We start from the raw sequence: 15,792 nt of genomic DNA, 5'->3' as shown, positions 1-15,792 counted from the left end.
AGACATTCTTCTCTTTCTTCTGCTCAACTTAGTCAGCTTATTTTATCCTCCACTGATCGACTTTCCCGCTGCGGCTCAGCGTCATTTCGCTTCACCTCTTTTTTTCCCCTCTCTTAACCGCTGAGTTTCACTGTACGAAATTCCCTGTTTTATTTTAAGATCCCCTTTCCCTTTCTTTTTTTATTTTTACTTCATGTTTTTGGTTTATTGTCAAACGCCATCTATCCAGCCTGCATAGGGATGCGTTTGCTGCACCACCCCAGCCTCCACCTTTCTGTACGTCCCTAACACTGCTTTCTCAAACCCCCCCCTCGACTTGCCTGAGACTTTGATCTTTCTCCCCCTTCATCCGGCTTCGGCCTTATTTTATCATTCGATGCGCGCCACTTTGAGAGTTTCTTCTACATTCCTGCATGACCTTGAAACGACCAAAACTTACGCCTTTCTGTTTAGTTCCGCTAAAGCTACCCGCACTTTGATATGCTCCATTGACGATTCTTAATGATTCTGATGACCATTGTGCTTCTCTGAATTCGTCTACTTTTTTCAAGAAAAGTCTTGATTGCGCTTCTGTCTAGGCCACCCGAGTCTTTACAAAGGTTTACGACTTACTACGAAGCTTCACTACGATATTGCACGCCCCTGCATCGCCTGCATTTTGCATCACTTGTACTTTTTTTTTTTTTTGGAACGTTTGATCCTGAAAGCCCATTGGAATATTCCGTTTGCAATTCTTTCTCTTTTTTTTTTTCCCTCCGTGCAACGTGCAACGTTCGCAAGTGCCTGTGGATTTCCAATTCTGCAGCCTATATTGATAGCACGCCGGACGATATTTTCAACGTCCGCTCGCTTCAACTCTCTATTCTAAACCGTTTATCCGTGCAACCGAAAAGCTGGAGCTGCCGTCGATCTCGCAGGTCCATACCCGCGGTCCTGCTGACATTCCCTGGTACAACCACCACGCAGCGGAACGACCGTTATTGCCCGGCGATAAACTCCCCGCTCTCAGCCTGCCGACAGCCCAGGGCCTTTCCCGGACCGCCTATCACGATCCGTCCCTGACCAATTCCACCAATTCTAGCGCTCGCACAAGTTTGTCTGGTGCCTCTGTGCCGGCCAACGAACCTAGGAGCCCCCCGTCCTCTGCGGACCTGTCTGGGACCCAGGGTCGGCTTTCATTAGACTCTTCTGCGACTGAATACAGTCTCCCGCCTTCGGTCAACGAAGGGTACTATCCTAGTCCGACTTCTCTCGGCAGCATGAACCAGGCCCAGCCGTATATGGATGTCCACTCGCACATGTCTTCTGCTCAATCATACGCTCCTCAAGGCGCAACCGCAGGCGCAATGTCCCACTATCAGTACCACGGGCAACCCCCCGTGATGCAGCCCGCATCCTCCTACGCCCCGGCTGCTTACCCCCAATATGGATACGCTAATGGCGTGACTTCACCCCCAACTGGACACCCACCGAGCTCCATGGGCCAGATGCCGGCTCAGTTGCTACCTTTGCCTGGTAAGCTCCAAAGCCAGAGTGTCGATGATTATTCTGATCGTTATCAAGTGAGCAATCACGCCGTGGCACCTCCGAGTGGATATGGGAACAACACTGGTGCTCCCCTACAAGGGTTTGTCTTTGATGGTACCGGTCAGGTTGCTCCTCCGGGAGCCAAGCCCCGAGTGACAGCCACATTATGGGAAGATGAGGGCAGTCTTTGCTACCAGGTGGAAGCAAAGGGAGTGTGTGTAGCTCGACGAGAAGGTAAGTTGATTCTATGACAAGAGGTTGGAAATAGTTTTGACTAATTATTTCACAGACAACCACATGATCAATGGTACCAAGCTGCTCAATGTAGCTGGCATGACTCGTGGTCGACGTGATGGAATTCTCAAAAGCGAAAAGCTGCGCCATGTTGTGAAAATTGGGCCCATGCATTTAAAAGGTGTCTGGTACGTATTTGAAGGACTGCAACGAGCGAGTGTACCGTCCATCGCTAACCATTTACTCTTCAGGATTCCATTCGAGCGTGCTCTGGAATTTGCCAACAAGGAGAAGATCACAGATCTCTTATATCCACTCTTTGTGCATAATATCGGAGGTCTTCTATACCACCCGGCCAATCAGACTCGGACAAACATGGTAGTGCAAGAATCCCAGCAACGTCGGTTGGAAGGTCCTCCCCCAGGCCCCCATCGCACGCCGTCTGGCTCCCAGCAACCCCCAATTCATCACCAATCCTCTATGCAGCCTACGCCCATGTCCTCTCACATGTCCCAAGGCCCAATGAGTGGCCAGCCTGGCTCGAGACCTGGGCTTGAGCGTGCCAACACCTTTCCTACACCGCCTGCCAGCGCATCTAGCCTGATGGGTGTCACCAATCAGAGCGGTTCATACGAATGGGGCGGGCAAGTGCCACACACACAGCCTTTGTCCATCGACACCACACTGAGCAACCAGCGCTCAATGCCAACCACCCCGGCAACCACCCCACCGGGCAACAACATGCACGGCTTGCCAGCCTACCAAGGCCAAGCCTACGACAGCTCCAAGCCCTACTATTCCGCGGCACCACAATCACACGCCCAATACGCGCCGCACACCCCGCTGACCCAATCAGGGATGTCCAGCTACGGCCAATCCCTGCCCGGCGGGTACATGAAAAGCGAAATGGCGCCACCAAACCCACGCCCCGGCGCCTCAGAGCCCGAAACCTCCGAGCGCGACTCAAACCGCTACAGCCAGAGCAATGGGCCCGGCGAGCCCGTCGCCGAACACGACCAGGAGTACATGCAAGACCACAACACCGGATACAACTCCAACCGCGGCTCTTACACTTACACCACGAACCCCTCTGTCAGCTCCCTGACCGGCGAACACGCCCAGCTCACCCCAGAAATGACCAGCTCCCCGAGCCAGCAGAACGGTTCCGGTCGCATGACCCCGCGCACGGGCGCTGGCCCCCCTCCCCACTGGGCTTCGGGGTATAACACCCCTCCCCGTCCCGCCGCCGCCACTACCCTGTACAACGCTGTCAGTGACACGCGCGGTACCCCTGCCAACGGTGCTTCCGACCCTTACTCCATGGCCTCGACCACGGCCCCAGTCTATGCGACTGGGAACGGCTCGCTGAGTGCGGGTAGCAAGCGTATGCGCGAGGATGAGGATGTCCGTCCCGAGAGTACCGCTGAATACGAGACATCGAAGCGTCGCAAGACGATCACCGATTCTACCATCGGTGGCCCAGTTGGTGGCCCGCCTATTCTTCAACCAATGAAGCCTAGCGCGGTCATGGCTCGGCATCGGTGAGTGTGATTCAATTATCGGTTCTAGCTAGCTCGTGGTTCTGTTTCTGTTCGGGTCTTGTTTGGTTTTTGCTGGATCCCTTTTTTTTCTTTCTTCTGTTGGCCTATTTCTAGTTTGGAGTTTATTTTTTTCCCCCCATGATAGACTGCGCATGCACAACCTGCATGGCGCGTCGCGGTCTTGTCTGAGTTCTTACCACAAACATGTGGGAGACTGGCAGCCTCGGCGGTGTCGAAACGAAACGAAGCTCATTTGTCTCTTGTCTGCGTTTGTTTATGTTTTCAGGTTTAACAAATCTCGGAATATCTAACCTGTGTGGGGAGGGAGAAAGAACTAGGCGCAAGATCTGTTCATGGTCCAACATTAGAAACGCATTTCTTGATACTTCCATGTTGAAAGCCTTGTTGCTTGTTGAAGACTTGGATGGTGATCGCAAACCTCGATGACTACGATGTGACGAATCTCTTATGAACGAATTTTCTTTGTGTGATGACTTGACCACGAGCCATCTTCATTAACGAGTTGCTTTGCTTTTCTTTTTTTATTATCATTGGTGCTTTATCATTTGTGCGTGCTCTGGGGTTTGAAAAGGATATTCTTTGTGGCATGGCCTCGGCTCTGGTTTTACTTCCCTCTCTCTACTTCTCTGCGCTGCTATTGCTTCTGCTTTTGCTACTGCCACTCTACTAGAGAGATGATTATCATGGTAATGAACGGTTATGAATCTGGGTTTGCATGCCTTTAGCGACATACAACGTTGGTTTTGGTCCGGTCTAAATGGATTGTTCTTTTTCCGACTTTTGTTCCTTTTCTGTAAATGTAGCTTACTGAGATCCTGTCGTGGTATTGAGTTGCTGACCTACCGTTCTGATTTTATGCTATAATTCCTCTGGGACATCGTCAGATAGAGTCTATGTCAACTGTATGAGGTTTGTATATATCGCCACGTGACCCAATCTACCCTATCTTACCCAAAACGGCAAAATCAAAACATATCGAACCATGGTTCTTTCCGCTTCGCACCACGGCGACTTCTCTCGTCAATTTCAACTCAAACACAACCACATGCCCCGAACACCCCATCCCGGCCAACGAGACCATCAGATAACGAATGGACAAACCCGTTACGAAACCGCAAGAGCCAGCTATGACGACCGACCGACCAAAACCATCCGCAAAACCACAACCCCCGGAACCGCGAAACCACCGCCATTTCGACACCTGGCAGTCAGCCTCAACAGGACACCAGCGCGCAGCTGAAGGCGGCGGTTTCCTTGGCTCAACGTCATGGCGAGATGCGCGCTCGGCGAAATTGACCAGACAGTATCAGAGTGGGGATTGTCTTCCGGGGCGGGGAAGGGAATCCGGACAGGGAGTGTGGAACACAGGCACACAAGAGTCGACGCTTGTACCTGGCGCGTTCGATGGGAAATGCGCGCAGCCTCCGCCAGCGCCTAAAGCTTCTGGTGAATGGGCTATGGTAGCTGTGGATGTGGCTAAGCGGAATGAACTCGGCGTTCGGGATATCCGGTCGTTTATGGGTGTCAGCAAGAGGAAGGCTGTGGATGAGCTCGAAAAGGATATAATGGAGATGAAGAAGATTAAAATTAGAACTGTTGTTGGAGGGAACCGGAGCCTGTGTCCGAGTCGAAATACAAAGAAAAAAGACACGGAAAAGGAAAAGTCTCAGATAGAAGACATCACCCAACCCGAGGCCCGCTCTGGCGCAAACCTCGATCTGAAATCCACTTCGCATATCTTCGCTGGTGTTACGATATTCATCAATGGCTCCACGCTCCCTCAGATCTCGGAGTATAAGCTGAAACATCTACTCGCGTCGAACGGGGCGAAGACTTCTATCTATATGGCCCGGAAGACGGTGACGCATGTTCTTGTCGGACAGCCCAATACCGGGGCTGGGGGTGGAGCAGCTGTGTCTGGTGCAGGGGGAGGTCTTGCTGCAGGGAAACTCCAGCAGGAAATTGCCCGTGGAGGGTGGAAAGGCGTGAAGGTTGTTAGTGTGGACTGGTATGTGTTATCATGATACTGTTGAATGACCAGCGAGTGGTCCTTTCTGACGTTCAACTTTTTATAACTAGGGCCCTCGAGAGTATCAAAGCTGGGCGTCGTCTTGCGGAGTCCAGGTTCCCTGGGATGCATGTTGCGTCTAAGGGGCAGCGGGGTGTTGCTGGGATGTTTGCCGTGCAGGGGGTGAAGAAGTGACCCTCTTTACATGGATATGATTGACATTTAGCGACTTCGTTATTTCTTTTTTGGTTTGCGTTGTATTGTATATCGCCTTTGCCATGGATGGTGTTCTGGATGGAGTCACGGTTCTCCGTCAATATTCTGGGTTGGGATGATGAATCTTCCAACTACGCGCACTTATGATACCCATGATCTATGATCACATCGAATCTAATCTGATTGTCCTGACTATGGAATATCTGCTTTGGGGTTTCTCTTGTTCTATTGACTAATGCACTACTCCGTACTGTTGCCGGCACAACTTATGATGAATGTAGACCTCCAATCCTCTACTTTCGACTTGACACTTGTACTTGAGGTTCTCATTTCATTAATAATCATGCATCATTATCATGACATCCATTATTTACAAAATCAAAGTCAAACACCACAATCATATCATGTACAGATCGGTGATAAAACGGGGTTCGATCACAGAACACGAAATAGTCAGAAAAAATAACAGACAAGAAAAAAAATAGCAACAAAACATCCCAGTAAACGCCATAGCCATGCTAAATACAATGTGAGAAAGAAATCGTGATATATGCGTCATAAATCAGAATCCCAAGACGGCTATATAAGCCAGACAGATCGCGAAGCTTTCTCACATTCACCTAAAGGAACTTGCCCTACCTCCGCGCGCGGAATATGTTTCGCCATCATGGCTGCTGTTGTCAGACATATGCCGACGCCAGCCGCTCTGTTGGCGAGTCGGGTAGGTAGGCGGGGGATCGTTGTAGCCTTCTGTCTCGCCAGACACGGTCGTTGCCATATCAGACTCCGAAGAGACTGATCTCAAGCCGGATGCATTGGTTGCAGTGGGCGTGAGGTCGAGTGTGGTGGTGGGCGTAATATCAGGGAGTGGTGGAAGGGGGTTTGGATGGCGGTGCGTAGAGAAGGAGGATTGGGCGGGAGGTGGGGCACGGGAATGGGGATGGACGGAAGAGTTCGTCCGTGTGCGAGTTCTGTTGCCACTGCCCCTCGATGAAGGGTGCTGCTTCCAGCCCTCTTCTTCGTGGGAGAGGGGTTCTGGGGATGAGGTGGCTTGTCGGTTGTGTGGGAGGTAGTAGGGGTTGTGGGACTCGGAGTGGCTGTGGTGATTATCCTCATATGCGGGGAATGCGGCAGTGGACATGCTGGATACGGAGTCGCCATGTGGCCGGCCTGCGAACATGGGCTGGGGTTCGCCGAGTTCTGACTCCGCGCTCGACCAGCGTTCTAGCTTTTCGTTCAGGGGTTCTTCTTCTGGTCGTGAATGGCGTGAGTCACCGTGGACGAGACCGAGTGATTCTTCCTCGGTTGCGGACTTGCGCAGGTCGGCTTCCAGGTGTGTTCGGCGTAGGATGCCACGAGGCGGCGAACCTGGTGCGTTCCTGACGGGGGATTCGCTGCCAGACTTCCCACGGGCCATCATGCTGTTGAAAGAGAACTGGCGGCGGGCAGTGTTGGCGAGAGGTTCGGGTGCCAGAGTTTCTGGCTTTTCGTCTGCCCATGATATAGACCGCGGCGTATCGCTACGCGGACGGTTTGGGTTGAATGGAGCCTCCAAACCCCCAGACATACCAGCGCCATGGTATTCGGTGTCAGCATTGCCACTTTGGTGTGGCATGTCTGTCATGCCCACCGATTGTGTGTTGGAATTATAACCTTTCTCCTCTTCTGTACTTACAGCCTTCCACTGGGAGGGATGAAGCACGCTGGTAGCCCGAGACCGAATATTATCCATGAAAGAATGACCGCTTTGCTTGGTGTTAGGCCGGTGGTCCTCCTCGGGCTCAACAGCGGGCACTCGGGACATTCCCCACGGTAGATGTTGTTGTTTGACCGAGGGTGTTCGCGGAGTGATTGGTCGTGACATAGTTGGGCCCTCACCAATGACAGTCTTGCGCCGGCGCAGGCCATCCCATTCAATTATCTCATTCTCGCCTGGCACTCTCAGGGTATCCTCATGCTTGTCATGGAAGAAACGGCGGGCTTCATCTGATTCCATAGTGCGGCGAGCAGTTGAAATGCGACGGATGATAGAGGCTGCACCTCGAATGGAGTCTGCCTTGGGCTCAGACTCGGGCTCTTCCACCGCGGCAACCTCCCGAATCTGATCCAGATCGCCCTTGAAAATAGCAGCATCGGGGACGTCCTTGGCGGACTTGGATAGCTGCAGCAATACCACGCCGGCACAGATTTGCAAGAACCCAATGATCACAGTTGCAATCTGAATCCCCGTGCCCTTGAAGCCCTGGAATAGAATGGCAGAAGTGAGAATGGTGGCGCTAGTGAACATCACATAGTAAGTCGGAGTGACCAAAGCGGCATTGAAAAGATTCAGCGCTTTCTGTATAGCAATGTTAATATAGACATGCGAGATGATGAGAGCGAAGACGTACATTGAGGTAAATAATCTCAGTCAGCAGTGTTCCAATAACAAACACGAACAAAACATAGAGGAACCAATGCTTGAACTGCTCCTCGCCATTAATCTGAGCGAGAATAGCAGACCCCAGGCCCTGGGTAGCCACGACACTCAGCCCGCCAACCATGCTGCAAATACTGATATAAACAAACATGCTCGACTTTCCATAGCGCGGACCAACCCAAAGAGCCGTAAAAGCAGCTCCAATAATGATCAGCCCAGCATAGACCAGAAAGCCAGGTTGGATAACAAAATGCTGCATGCTCTGAATGTCCTTGACAGACGACTGCTCAGGCGCATTCATAGCAATAGTCACGGATCCAATAATACAACAGAAACAGCCAACCTTCCCCACGAAACTAAGTCGTTCCTTGAGGAAAATTGCCGATAAAATCGTCGTAATCACGACCGAGAGCGCACCAAGCGGCGTAACCAAAATTGCATCGACGAAAGCATACGCCACAAAATTGCAGATCTCTCCAACAATCATCAGCGTCATGCCAGTCCACCACCAGAAATTCTTCAGATATCCATATCCCTCGCCGGCCTCCTCATTGTACTTCACGTTCGCCTTCAGCAGGCCGATTTTCTTAACCACAAACGAGACACCGATAAAGACGCCCGATGCGACAGCCAGCGAAATACCGACGGCTTTGTATACTGGTGGGCGGCCTGAGGTTTCCGCACGCGCGAGGAGGTTGTTTGCATGCGATAAGGCGAAATTGGGGTCCATGATGGAGGTTGGAAGACCACACTGACCAGCAGTGGGAAGAGGTGAAAAGTTGTGTCGCGGGGACAGAGAGTCGTCCGAAGACGAGACTCAGCGACTATTTGAGACACTTATCTTCCCTGCCACGATATTGATAAAGACTCGGCGTATCGCCGGGGCGATTATCAATGGGGGCTGAATAACAACGGTTTCGAGTGTCACAACGACTCTAGTGGGGGAATTGTGATTTGGAATATCGACGATCTGGGAATGCTTCTGGAAAATGTCCACGAGGAAAGAAAAACGGTGGGATTCCGCAAGGGGGGTGTCAGCCGTTGGGCGCTATGACTTTCAGCTCAGAGGCAAATATCGAATTTCGAAGGTATCGAGAAGGTAGAGGGAACTTAAGACAAAGAATATGAATATGAATACATTAAAGAAAAATAAAGAAAAGGGGAACGGGAAGAGCAAAACAAAGAGGCTGGGTGTGTGGGGAAAGGAGGTACTGCTACTTCTGACCAGGGCGGGCTAGGCTGCGATCGACAGGTACCTGTACCTTTGGCATCGGCTTATATGGCTTAAATTTATGGAGATGTTCAGACCCTGTATTGCCTGTTTAAGATCAACAGGGTGGCAATTTAACTACGTAGGTGAGAAAGTATCTCTTGAAACCCCCCTTTTTTTTGCTCATTACTATACAGACCAATCCCACATTTAGAGTCTCATAAATGTCGTCATTCATTATGCCCGAGGCCACTGGCCTTCGTAAGGGGTCAACTGAGTTAAAATAAAACAGGCGTGGCGCCTAAGACGCCTTATCAGGCCCTAATAAACCGTCTCAGCAGAGGGGTATTCAGCAGGAAAGACACAAAACGACGTGATGCACATGTAAAAAAAATAAAAAAATAAAAGGCCTCGCGATGAAACGTGATAAGGGATCACCGCACGTGGTAGCTGGGTTTCCGTTGCCGGTTCACCGTTGGTGGCGGCTCATCGACTGGGTAAGGAGGTCGGGCTTTAGTGTTTGAGTTAGACGGTGCTTGCGAGAAGAGCGGTGCGGGCATGGCCACGCCGCCATCATCTTGAGCTGGGTATGGGATAGGCGTTTTGGGTGGCACTGGTGGCGCCATGCCATTGATTGTAAAATACTCATCACTACGGGAGGGTGAGCTCTGTTGTTGCGAGCTTGGGCGGCTTGCAAGCTCGTGGCTTCGACGATAATCACTGCCAGATTGCCGGGGTGGGGAAGTAGATGTGCTATCCTGAGGTGTTGGGTGAACCGGAAGTGTGTCATCCGGTGGTGATGTAGTCACCACAGTTGGAATAGGTGGTGGCGCTTGTGAAGGTGGATGGTGATGTGCGAAGTCAACAAACTCAGCAGGTAATTCCGCAGGTAGTTCGACAGCGAAGTGCGCAGGGGGTGGAATGTGTGATTGTGATTGAATGGGAGGAAGCGAAAGCTCTTCATTCTCAAGATCAAAAGATAGATCATCACGATCCCCGCCAGCTGCGGCGTGGGTCGCCAGACGACGGTTCATGCGCTCGATCTTAGCAAATCTAACACCTGCTTCTAGAATCATCTTCTTGACTTCAGGCCTGGCCAGATATTGCCGTGTGTTGGTGCTGATATCGGCTAGCCGGTTCCATTCGTTCATACCGAACTCGCCAACGCCGACCTCGACGTTGAGGCGGAAATAATTGTCTTTGCTGACATTGCGTTTGGCGAGACGGTCTCGCAGCATCTCATTGTGGATGTCCTCGCAGCCCTCGATCTTCGTCATCAGTCGACGCCGCGCTTCAGCGAATGTGCCAAAGGAGTCGCCGAAGAAATCCTCCCACCATTCATGCTGTCGGTTGTTGGTACCAGCTGGGCGCTTTCCAGTTCCCACACTGATAAAGACCCCAACTTCCCGACCTGGCCACTCGTTCACAATAGCTTCATCGAGTATAAGCGGCGCAGGGTTGAATGTACCATGACCCTCATCGATAAAATGGTGTTGACCAATCTGGATGGGCTTGAAAGCAAGCCCTGTCGCAGATGTCGCACGTCCTGCTTGCCAGACAGTGCAGTCAAATTCAGGTGGAGGTTCTCGGCGGGAGTCGTAGGACCGTAGAAGGACAGCCGATCCTTTTCGCGGGGTGCCCTTGTACATAGCAGTGACTGCACTATATTTCACATCAGTACTAGCGACCCATGTTTTCGCATTGTAGAACTCACGTTTTCGTCCGATTTTCTCGGTTATCATAAAGTAGCGCGTCTGGATTACCCCAACGCAGCCCATTAAGAAAAACGGAGCCTCTTTGGCTTGTCGGAGACATTGGATGCGAAGCAGCAGCGGTGCTGAAACTGCCCCGACTTATAGAGCGTTGTGGAATAGAGGGTGGGCCATATGGCAAGCTGGCCATAGAAGCCATAGATTCACGATTGGGGGCATTCCCTGTGTCATTTCCCTCTGCCTCGAACACTGTGTGTTCCCGTACACATTCCCGGATCGCCTCCTCGAGTTTCGAGGCCTTAAACAAAGTTGAGCGGTATGGAATACCAGCGATGGTCTTATCGGTCTCGAATACTTTGCGAGTCATGCGCACATATACTTCTTTGCATGTCTCGAGATCCAGGCGGAGGCGACCGAGCATCAGGGCGATCAAGCCGCCAGTGCCGGTACCGGCGATCAAATCGAAGTGATCGCAGGGTTTGGGAATCTGGTCGCGACGCGGAGGCTTGCCTTCGCATTCAACATAGGTGCGGTACATGAGTTCCTGGAGGAGAATAAGCATGGAGTAGCCACGAACACCACCGCCATCTGTTTAGGTCAGCTGAGTCTGATATAGGTCGAGAAGAGAGATGATACTAACCTAGAGACAGGATGCGCAGCGGGGGACCCTTGGTGGTGTCCTTGCGACGCAGATGGTCTGAATCCATGGCCATTGTAGCAGTTATGTTTTGGAACGATTACGACCGCTCTTTTTTTTTCTGCTGCGGCAGCTTACCCGCGGCGGGGCTCAGCGATGCCTTATGCACCGGATCGCGGGATGTTTGGCGCCTGACAGATCAGGTCTTGGAAAGAGGTAGAAGTGTCACACAGGTGGAACACGAGTCGAATGCAGCTTGGGTTGGATGCGTGACAGGTCAAACGTGAGGGTTGATTAGTGTGGGCTCCAAATAGGCAGCGGTGGGTGATCGGAGGGGGCTTGAGCCACAGTCCCTGAATAGTTCGGTAAGGCTGAACTTGACGCGAATGTTGTATAACAGTACAAGTCACAGAATAAAAGTGAAAAATAAACCTGGGACAAAAGTTATTGCAAGAGTTATTCTTAGAAATCGAATCCTCCACATTCAGTTTGTCTTTCCATGGATCAAGAAAGTCAGGTGATGGAATACTGGTGGCGGTGTCTATGATGTAATTGTGGCTGTGTATCAAATTGCTTTCTTGGGCTTTCTCACTCGGGTCTCACCTAGTTAGATACAATAATAAGAATATTTCATTGGCAAGTCAGTTACAATTATTTTACGATAAGAGTTTTGCCCGAAATCGTTATATTATAATTCCAACCTCCAACATGACGTCAATTCCCCAGATATCTACACAATACCGAGTCCATAGGTACAACAATAGAGAGATCTATTCAGTTTCAATTCGTCAGACCAGGCCAATCTAAAGAACCTAATTAGCATTTACTCCCATAATTCCCCAGAAAAAGAGAAACACTCACCAAAAGTAGACCTTCGAGTTCCTTTCTCGGCAACCGTAACCTCATCCCCAACCCGCAGACTAATCCCCTCGCTCTTCAGCTCCAAGAAAGCATATCTACCAAAAACAGGACTGTACTTCGCCCCAGAGTCCACCCGGCGATCCTTCATCAACTTTTTAAGCACAGCACCAGACTCACCAGTCCCCATCTTCCCAGTCTCGTAATCAACATTAAGGCTCTGGCAGCGTACACAATTCCCTGTCAGCAGCAGCTTAGGCGACCCGCGCCCTACTCCAGCGTCTACAGCCAGCGCTTCCCAAAAGTCCTCTTCGAAGGCCTCCCCAGCCCCCGTAATAACAATATTAGGCCGGAATTTTGTGCGGTCCATATCTTCCCCCTCCGGCAGCCGCGCTGAGACATTATCAACGGATGTCTCGGAGATAACGAGATAAGGCGCGCAGTCCGCGAAGGTAATGCGGTCCTCGTTCTTTGCATGCTGAGTGTAAAAGTAATATAGCACCAACGCCAACACCGCCGCACTAGCAGTGAAAAGGAGCGTGGGCTTGAGATATCCAGCTGTTTGGGGGGTTATCCCGTCGCGGAAGAGGGTACCACCCTGGAGAAATATATTAATCCCAGAAGCTACAATGAGAATCGGGAGGACCCGCTCCCATTTCCTGTCGGGTCTTGTTAGACTTTCGCGTATGGTGCGCAGCGCGGACTTTTTGTCTTGCTTTGCTGGCGAGAGTGTGCCCAGAACCTCTCTTGAATTTGGTCCAAGGTATGCTAGGACGACCGGGTACCCGAAGCAGGAGCTGAACCAGTCGTTGTACTCTGCGCCCATGTTGTATCCTGTCGTTGAGCTCTGGTGCATTACGACCCTGAGGGGTTTGAGGCTTTGGGGATCGGGTTGGAGTGGGATTTCCAGTCGGTTGGTTTCGAGGTGTTTGGGAGCTGGCTCTGACGGAGGAGGGTGGTATGTGATAATCAGTTTCCCACTGTGCTTCCCTTTGTGCGGATATTCAATGTCGGTGTGGAAGAGGGCCATCTCGGGGAAGTGTGGGACATGCATGTTCCTCAGGGTTGTGGTGCCGGAGCCATCCTCGGCTGCGATGACTTTGAGGAGCATGAAATGGCGGTCATATTGAAAGCCGCGTGTGGTTAGGATTCCCTCTGTGATTGTTGTTGGTCGGAGGGATTTGATCGGGTAGACATAGAGCTGACGGTGGGTCAGTATTTTGTTTCCCGACTTTGTAATTCCATGTTCGTACCTGGCTGACTTTCATGATTGTAGATGAAAATTCTGTAGTGAAAAGAGAGTATAACCTTGATACAATAAGTCTCTCTGACAAGCCGATCTCGGCCCCAGGGGGAAAGGTGATGACATTGTTCCCCGGTTTCCCGAATTAGACTTTGCGGAGTAAAATCCGCCCGTGTATTATACATCATATCTTGTCTAGAAGAAATTCCACTTCTTTCTTCTAGTTTTAAATAAAAAGGTCTTCAATCATATTCGTTTCGAAATCATGCAAGGAAATATACAGAGGGAATTAAAAAAAAGGAAACGTCTACTGGTCCTCAGCCCACGGCAAGCTGAAGGTACCAACCCAATCTTCGACCTCTTGGCGGAGCACAACAATGTCCGAGATATCCTCGCCCTCGCCCACGTACTCCAAGAAGGCCTTGACAGTATTCGGGTTCTTGACACCGCGGGACTGGGCCGATTCACGAGCAGCCTTGTCCAACTTCTGTGTGATGGTGACCGCACGATCGACGATATCGGCCACGCGGGTGAAGTCCTCGGGCTGGAAGCCACGGGAGGTCATGGCTGGGGTTCCCAGACGCAGACCGCCGGGCTTAAGTGCGGACTTGTCGCCGGGCACGGTGTTCTTGTTGCTGGCGACACCGCACAGCTCAAGAACGCGCTCAACGCGGGCACCGTCCAGGCCGCGGTTCTTCAGGTCCACTAGCACCAGGTGGTTATCGGTGCCACCGGACACAATGTTGTAGCCAAGTCCACCATTGCTGGTGGAATCACCTAGACGCTGAGCTAGGGCAGAGGCATTGAGAAGCACTGTCTTCTGGTAGGCCTCGAAGTCGGGCGTCTGAGCTTGCTTGAGGGCCACGGCCAGCGCGGTAATAGTGTGGTTGTGAGGACCACCCTGGTGGCCGGGGAAGACAGATGCGTTGATGGGGTTCTCGAGATCGTACATGACAGGGTTGCCCTTCTTGTCGGTATTGCGCACACCCTTGCGGTAGAAGATCATGGCGCCACGCGGGCCACGAAGAGACTTATGGGTGGTGGTGGTCACGACATCTGAGTAGGGGAAGGGAGATGGGAGCACGTCGGCAGCCACAAGACCCGAGATGTGAGCCATATCGGATAGCAAGTAGGCGCCCACGGAGTCGGCGATCGCGCGCATACGTGGGTAGTCAATCAGACGGCTGTAGGCCGAAGTACCCGCGATAATCAGCTTGGGCCGGTATAGGGTGGCTGACTTCTCCAATGCATCGTAGTCGATCAGGCCAGTCGACTCATCGAGGCGGTAGGGGAAGGTCTCGAAGTATTTGGAGATGGCGGAAATCTTCTTGGTAGGGGTCTGATAACCGTGGGACAGGTGGCCACCATGGGGAAGGTCCAGGCCCATAAGGCGGTCGTGGGTGTTGAGGAGGGCGGAATAGGCCATGAGATTAGCGGGTGAGCCCGACAGAGCTGGAGTAAGTTAGCTTCGCATATATCATGGCACCACGAGGACTGTATCATACGTTGAACATTAACTCCCCATTCCTCCGGGTTCAGACGGAAGGTCTCCAGGGCACGCTGCTGGCACAACCGCTCGGAGGCATCAATGTGTTCATTTCCTCCATAGTAACGGGCACCGGGATATCCCTCTGAATATTTGTCTGAATTGCGGTTAGGATGGTCTGTCGGGCAAGCAGAGGCGGTCACCTGGAGTACATACTTTGCATAACACTGCCAAGGGCATCGAGAACAGCTTGAGATGTGAAGTTCTCAGAGGGGATCAGGTTAATGAAGTGCTTTTGGCGTTTTTTCTCCTGGTGTGGTGTTAGCAGCTGGTCGGCCAATTGGTGAGCTCTCTATCAGCGATGACGCACCTTCTGCAGGATGTTATAAACGGCGGGGTCGGACTCCTCCAGAGAGGCCGCGAGCAGCTATTAAATGGTCAGTATGTATGTTCCGCTAGCCATTGAATCCATTCGGGTCACCAACCTTGTGCTGCGTATCGCGAGTGGACGCTACTCCCCGCGATTGGGGGGCCAATCTGGGCACGATAGCGCGAGCGGAGACGACGGCTGCCCGGGAGCTCCCAAGGGGAAGCAAGCGAGCAGCAGATCTACCACAACGAGACAAATACATGATGAAGCTGAAGAATGTCAATTCTCAAGCAGGGTATTATGTACTTAA

At 51.7% G+C, this 15,792-nt stretch overlaps 6 protein-coding genes across 6 annotated transcripts; 2 read left to right on the top strand and 4 right to left on the bottom strand.

Moving 5' to 3' along the window:
* Positions 1-240: 240 nt before the first annotated feature.
* N7517_007965 (KilA-N domain-containing protein) lies at positions 241-3,306 on the top strand (the record flags this gene model as incomplete). The annotated part of the gene is made up of 4 exons (XM_056725695.1): positions 241-276; positions 819-1,761; positions 1,817-1,949; positions 2,013-3,306. 4 exons carry the CDS (start codon positions 241-243, stop codon positions 3,304-3,306), a joined length of 2,406 nt encoding a protein of 801 aa, XP_056576546.1.
* Positions 3,307-4,414: 1,108 nt separating this feature from the next.
* On the top strand, positions 4,415-5,526 carry N7517_007964 (uncharacterized protein; the record flags this gene model as incomplete). Its single annotated transcript, XM_056725694.1, has 2 exons — positions 4,415-5,331; positions 5,403-5,526. The coding sequence occupies 2 exons, from the start codon at positions 4,415-4,417 to the stop codon at positions 5,524-5,526; spliced, it is 1,041 nt and encodes a 346-aa protein (XP_056576545.1).
* A 637-nt stretch (positions 5,527-6,163) lies between these two features.
* N7517_007963 (DUF803 domain membrane protein) lies at positions 6,164-8,696 on the bottom strand (the record flags this gene model as incomplete). Its single annotated transcript, XM_056725693.1, has 2 exons — positions 6,164-7,885; positions 7,938-8,696. The coding sequence occupies 2 exons, from the start codon at positions 8,694-8,696 to the stop codon at positions 6,164-6,166; spliced, it is 2,481 nt and encodes an 826-aa protein (XP_056576544.1).
* A 914-nt stretch (positions 8,697-9,610) lies between these two features.
* N7517_007962 (putative Patatin-like serine hydrolase) lies at positions 9,611-11,601 on the bottom strand (the record flags this gene model as incomplete). The annotated part of the gene is made up of 3 exons (XM_056725692.1): positions 9,611-10,838; positions 10,891-11,476; positions 11,529-11,601. 3 exons carry the CDS (start codon positions 11,599-11,601, stop codon positions 9,611-9,613), a joined length of 1,887 nt encoding a protein of 628 aa, XP_056576543.1.
* A 704-nt stretch (positions 11,602-12,305) lies between these two features.
* On the bottom strand, positions 12,306-13,651 carry N7517_007961 (MOSC domain protein; the record flags this gene model as incomplete). The annotated part of the gene is made up of 3 exons (XM_056725691.1): positions 12,306-12,328; positions 12,387-13,584; positions 13,637-13,651. The coding sequence occupies 3 exons, from the start codon at positions 13,649-13,651 to the stop codon at positions 12,306-12,308; spliced, it is 1,236 nt and encodes a 411-aa protein (XP_056576542.1).
* A 282-nt stretch (positions 13,652-13,933) lies between these two features.
* N7517_007960 (serine hydroxymethyltransferase) lies at positions 13,934-15,744 on the bottom strand (the record flags this gene model as incomplete). The annotated part of the gene is made up of 5 exons (XM_056725690.1): positions 13,934-15,078; positions 15,132-15,269; positions 15,329-15,422; positions 15,483-15,539; positions 15,598-15,744. The coding sequence occupies 5 exons, from the start codon at positions 15,742-15,744 to the stop codon at positions 13,934-13,936; spliced, it is 1,581 nt and encodes a 526-aa protein (XP_056576541.1).
* Positions 15,745-15,792: the final 48 nt, after the last annotated feature.

This window comes from Penicillium concentricum (genome assembly GCF_028827145.1).
Source record: "Penicillium concentricum strain IBT 3081 chromosome Unknown utg000003l_segment0_segment0, whole genome shotgun sequence".
NCBI classification, from domain to species: Eukaryota; Fungi; Ascomycota; class Eurotiomycetes; order Eurotiales; family Aspergillaceae; genus Penicillium; species Penicillium concentricum.
Note: the sequence above shows the minus strand (reverse complement) of the source record. Positions and strands in the feature narration are given on the sequence as shown.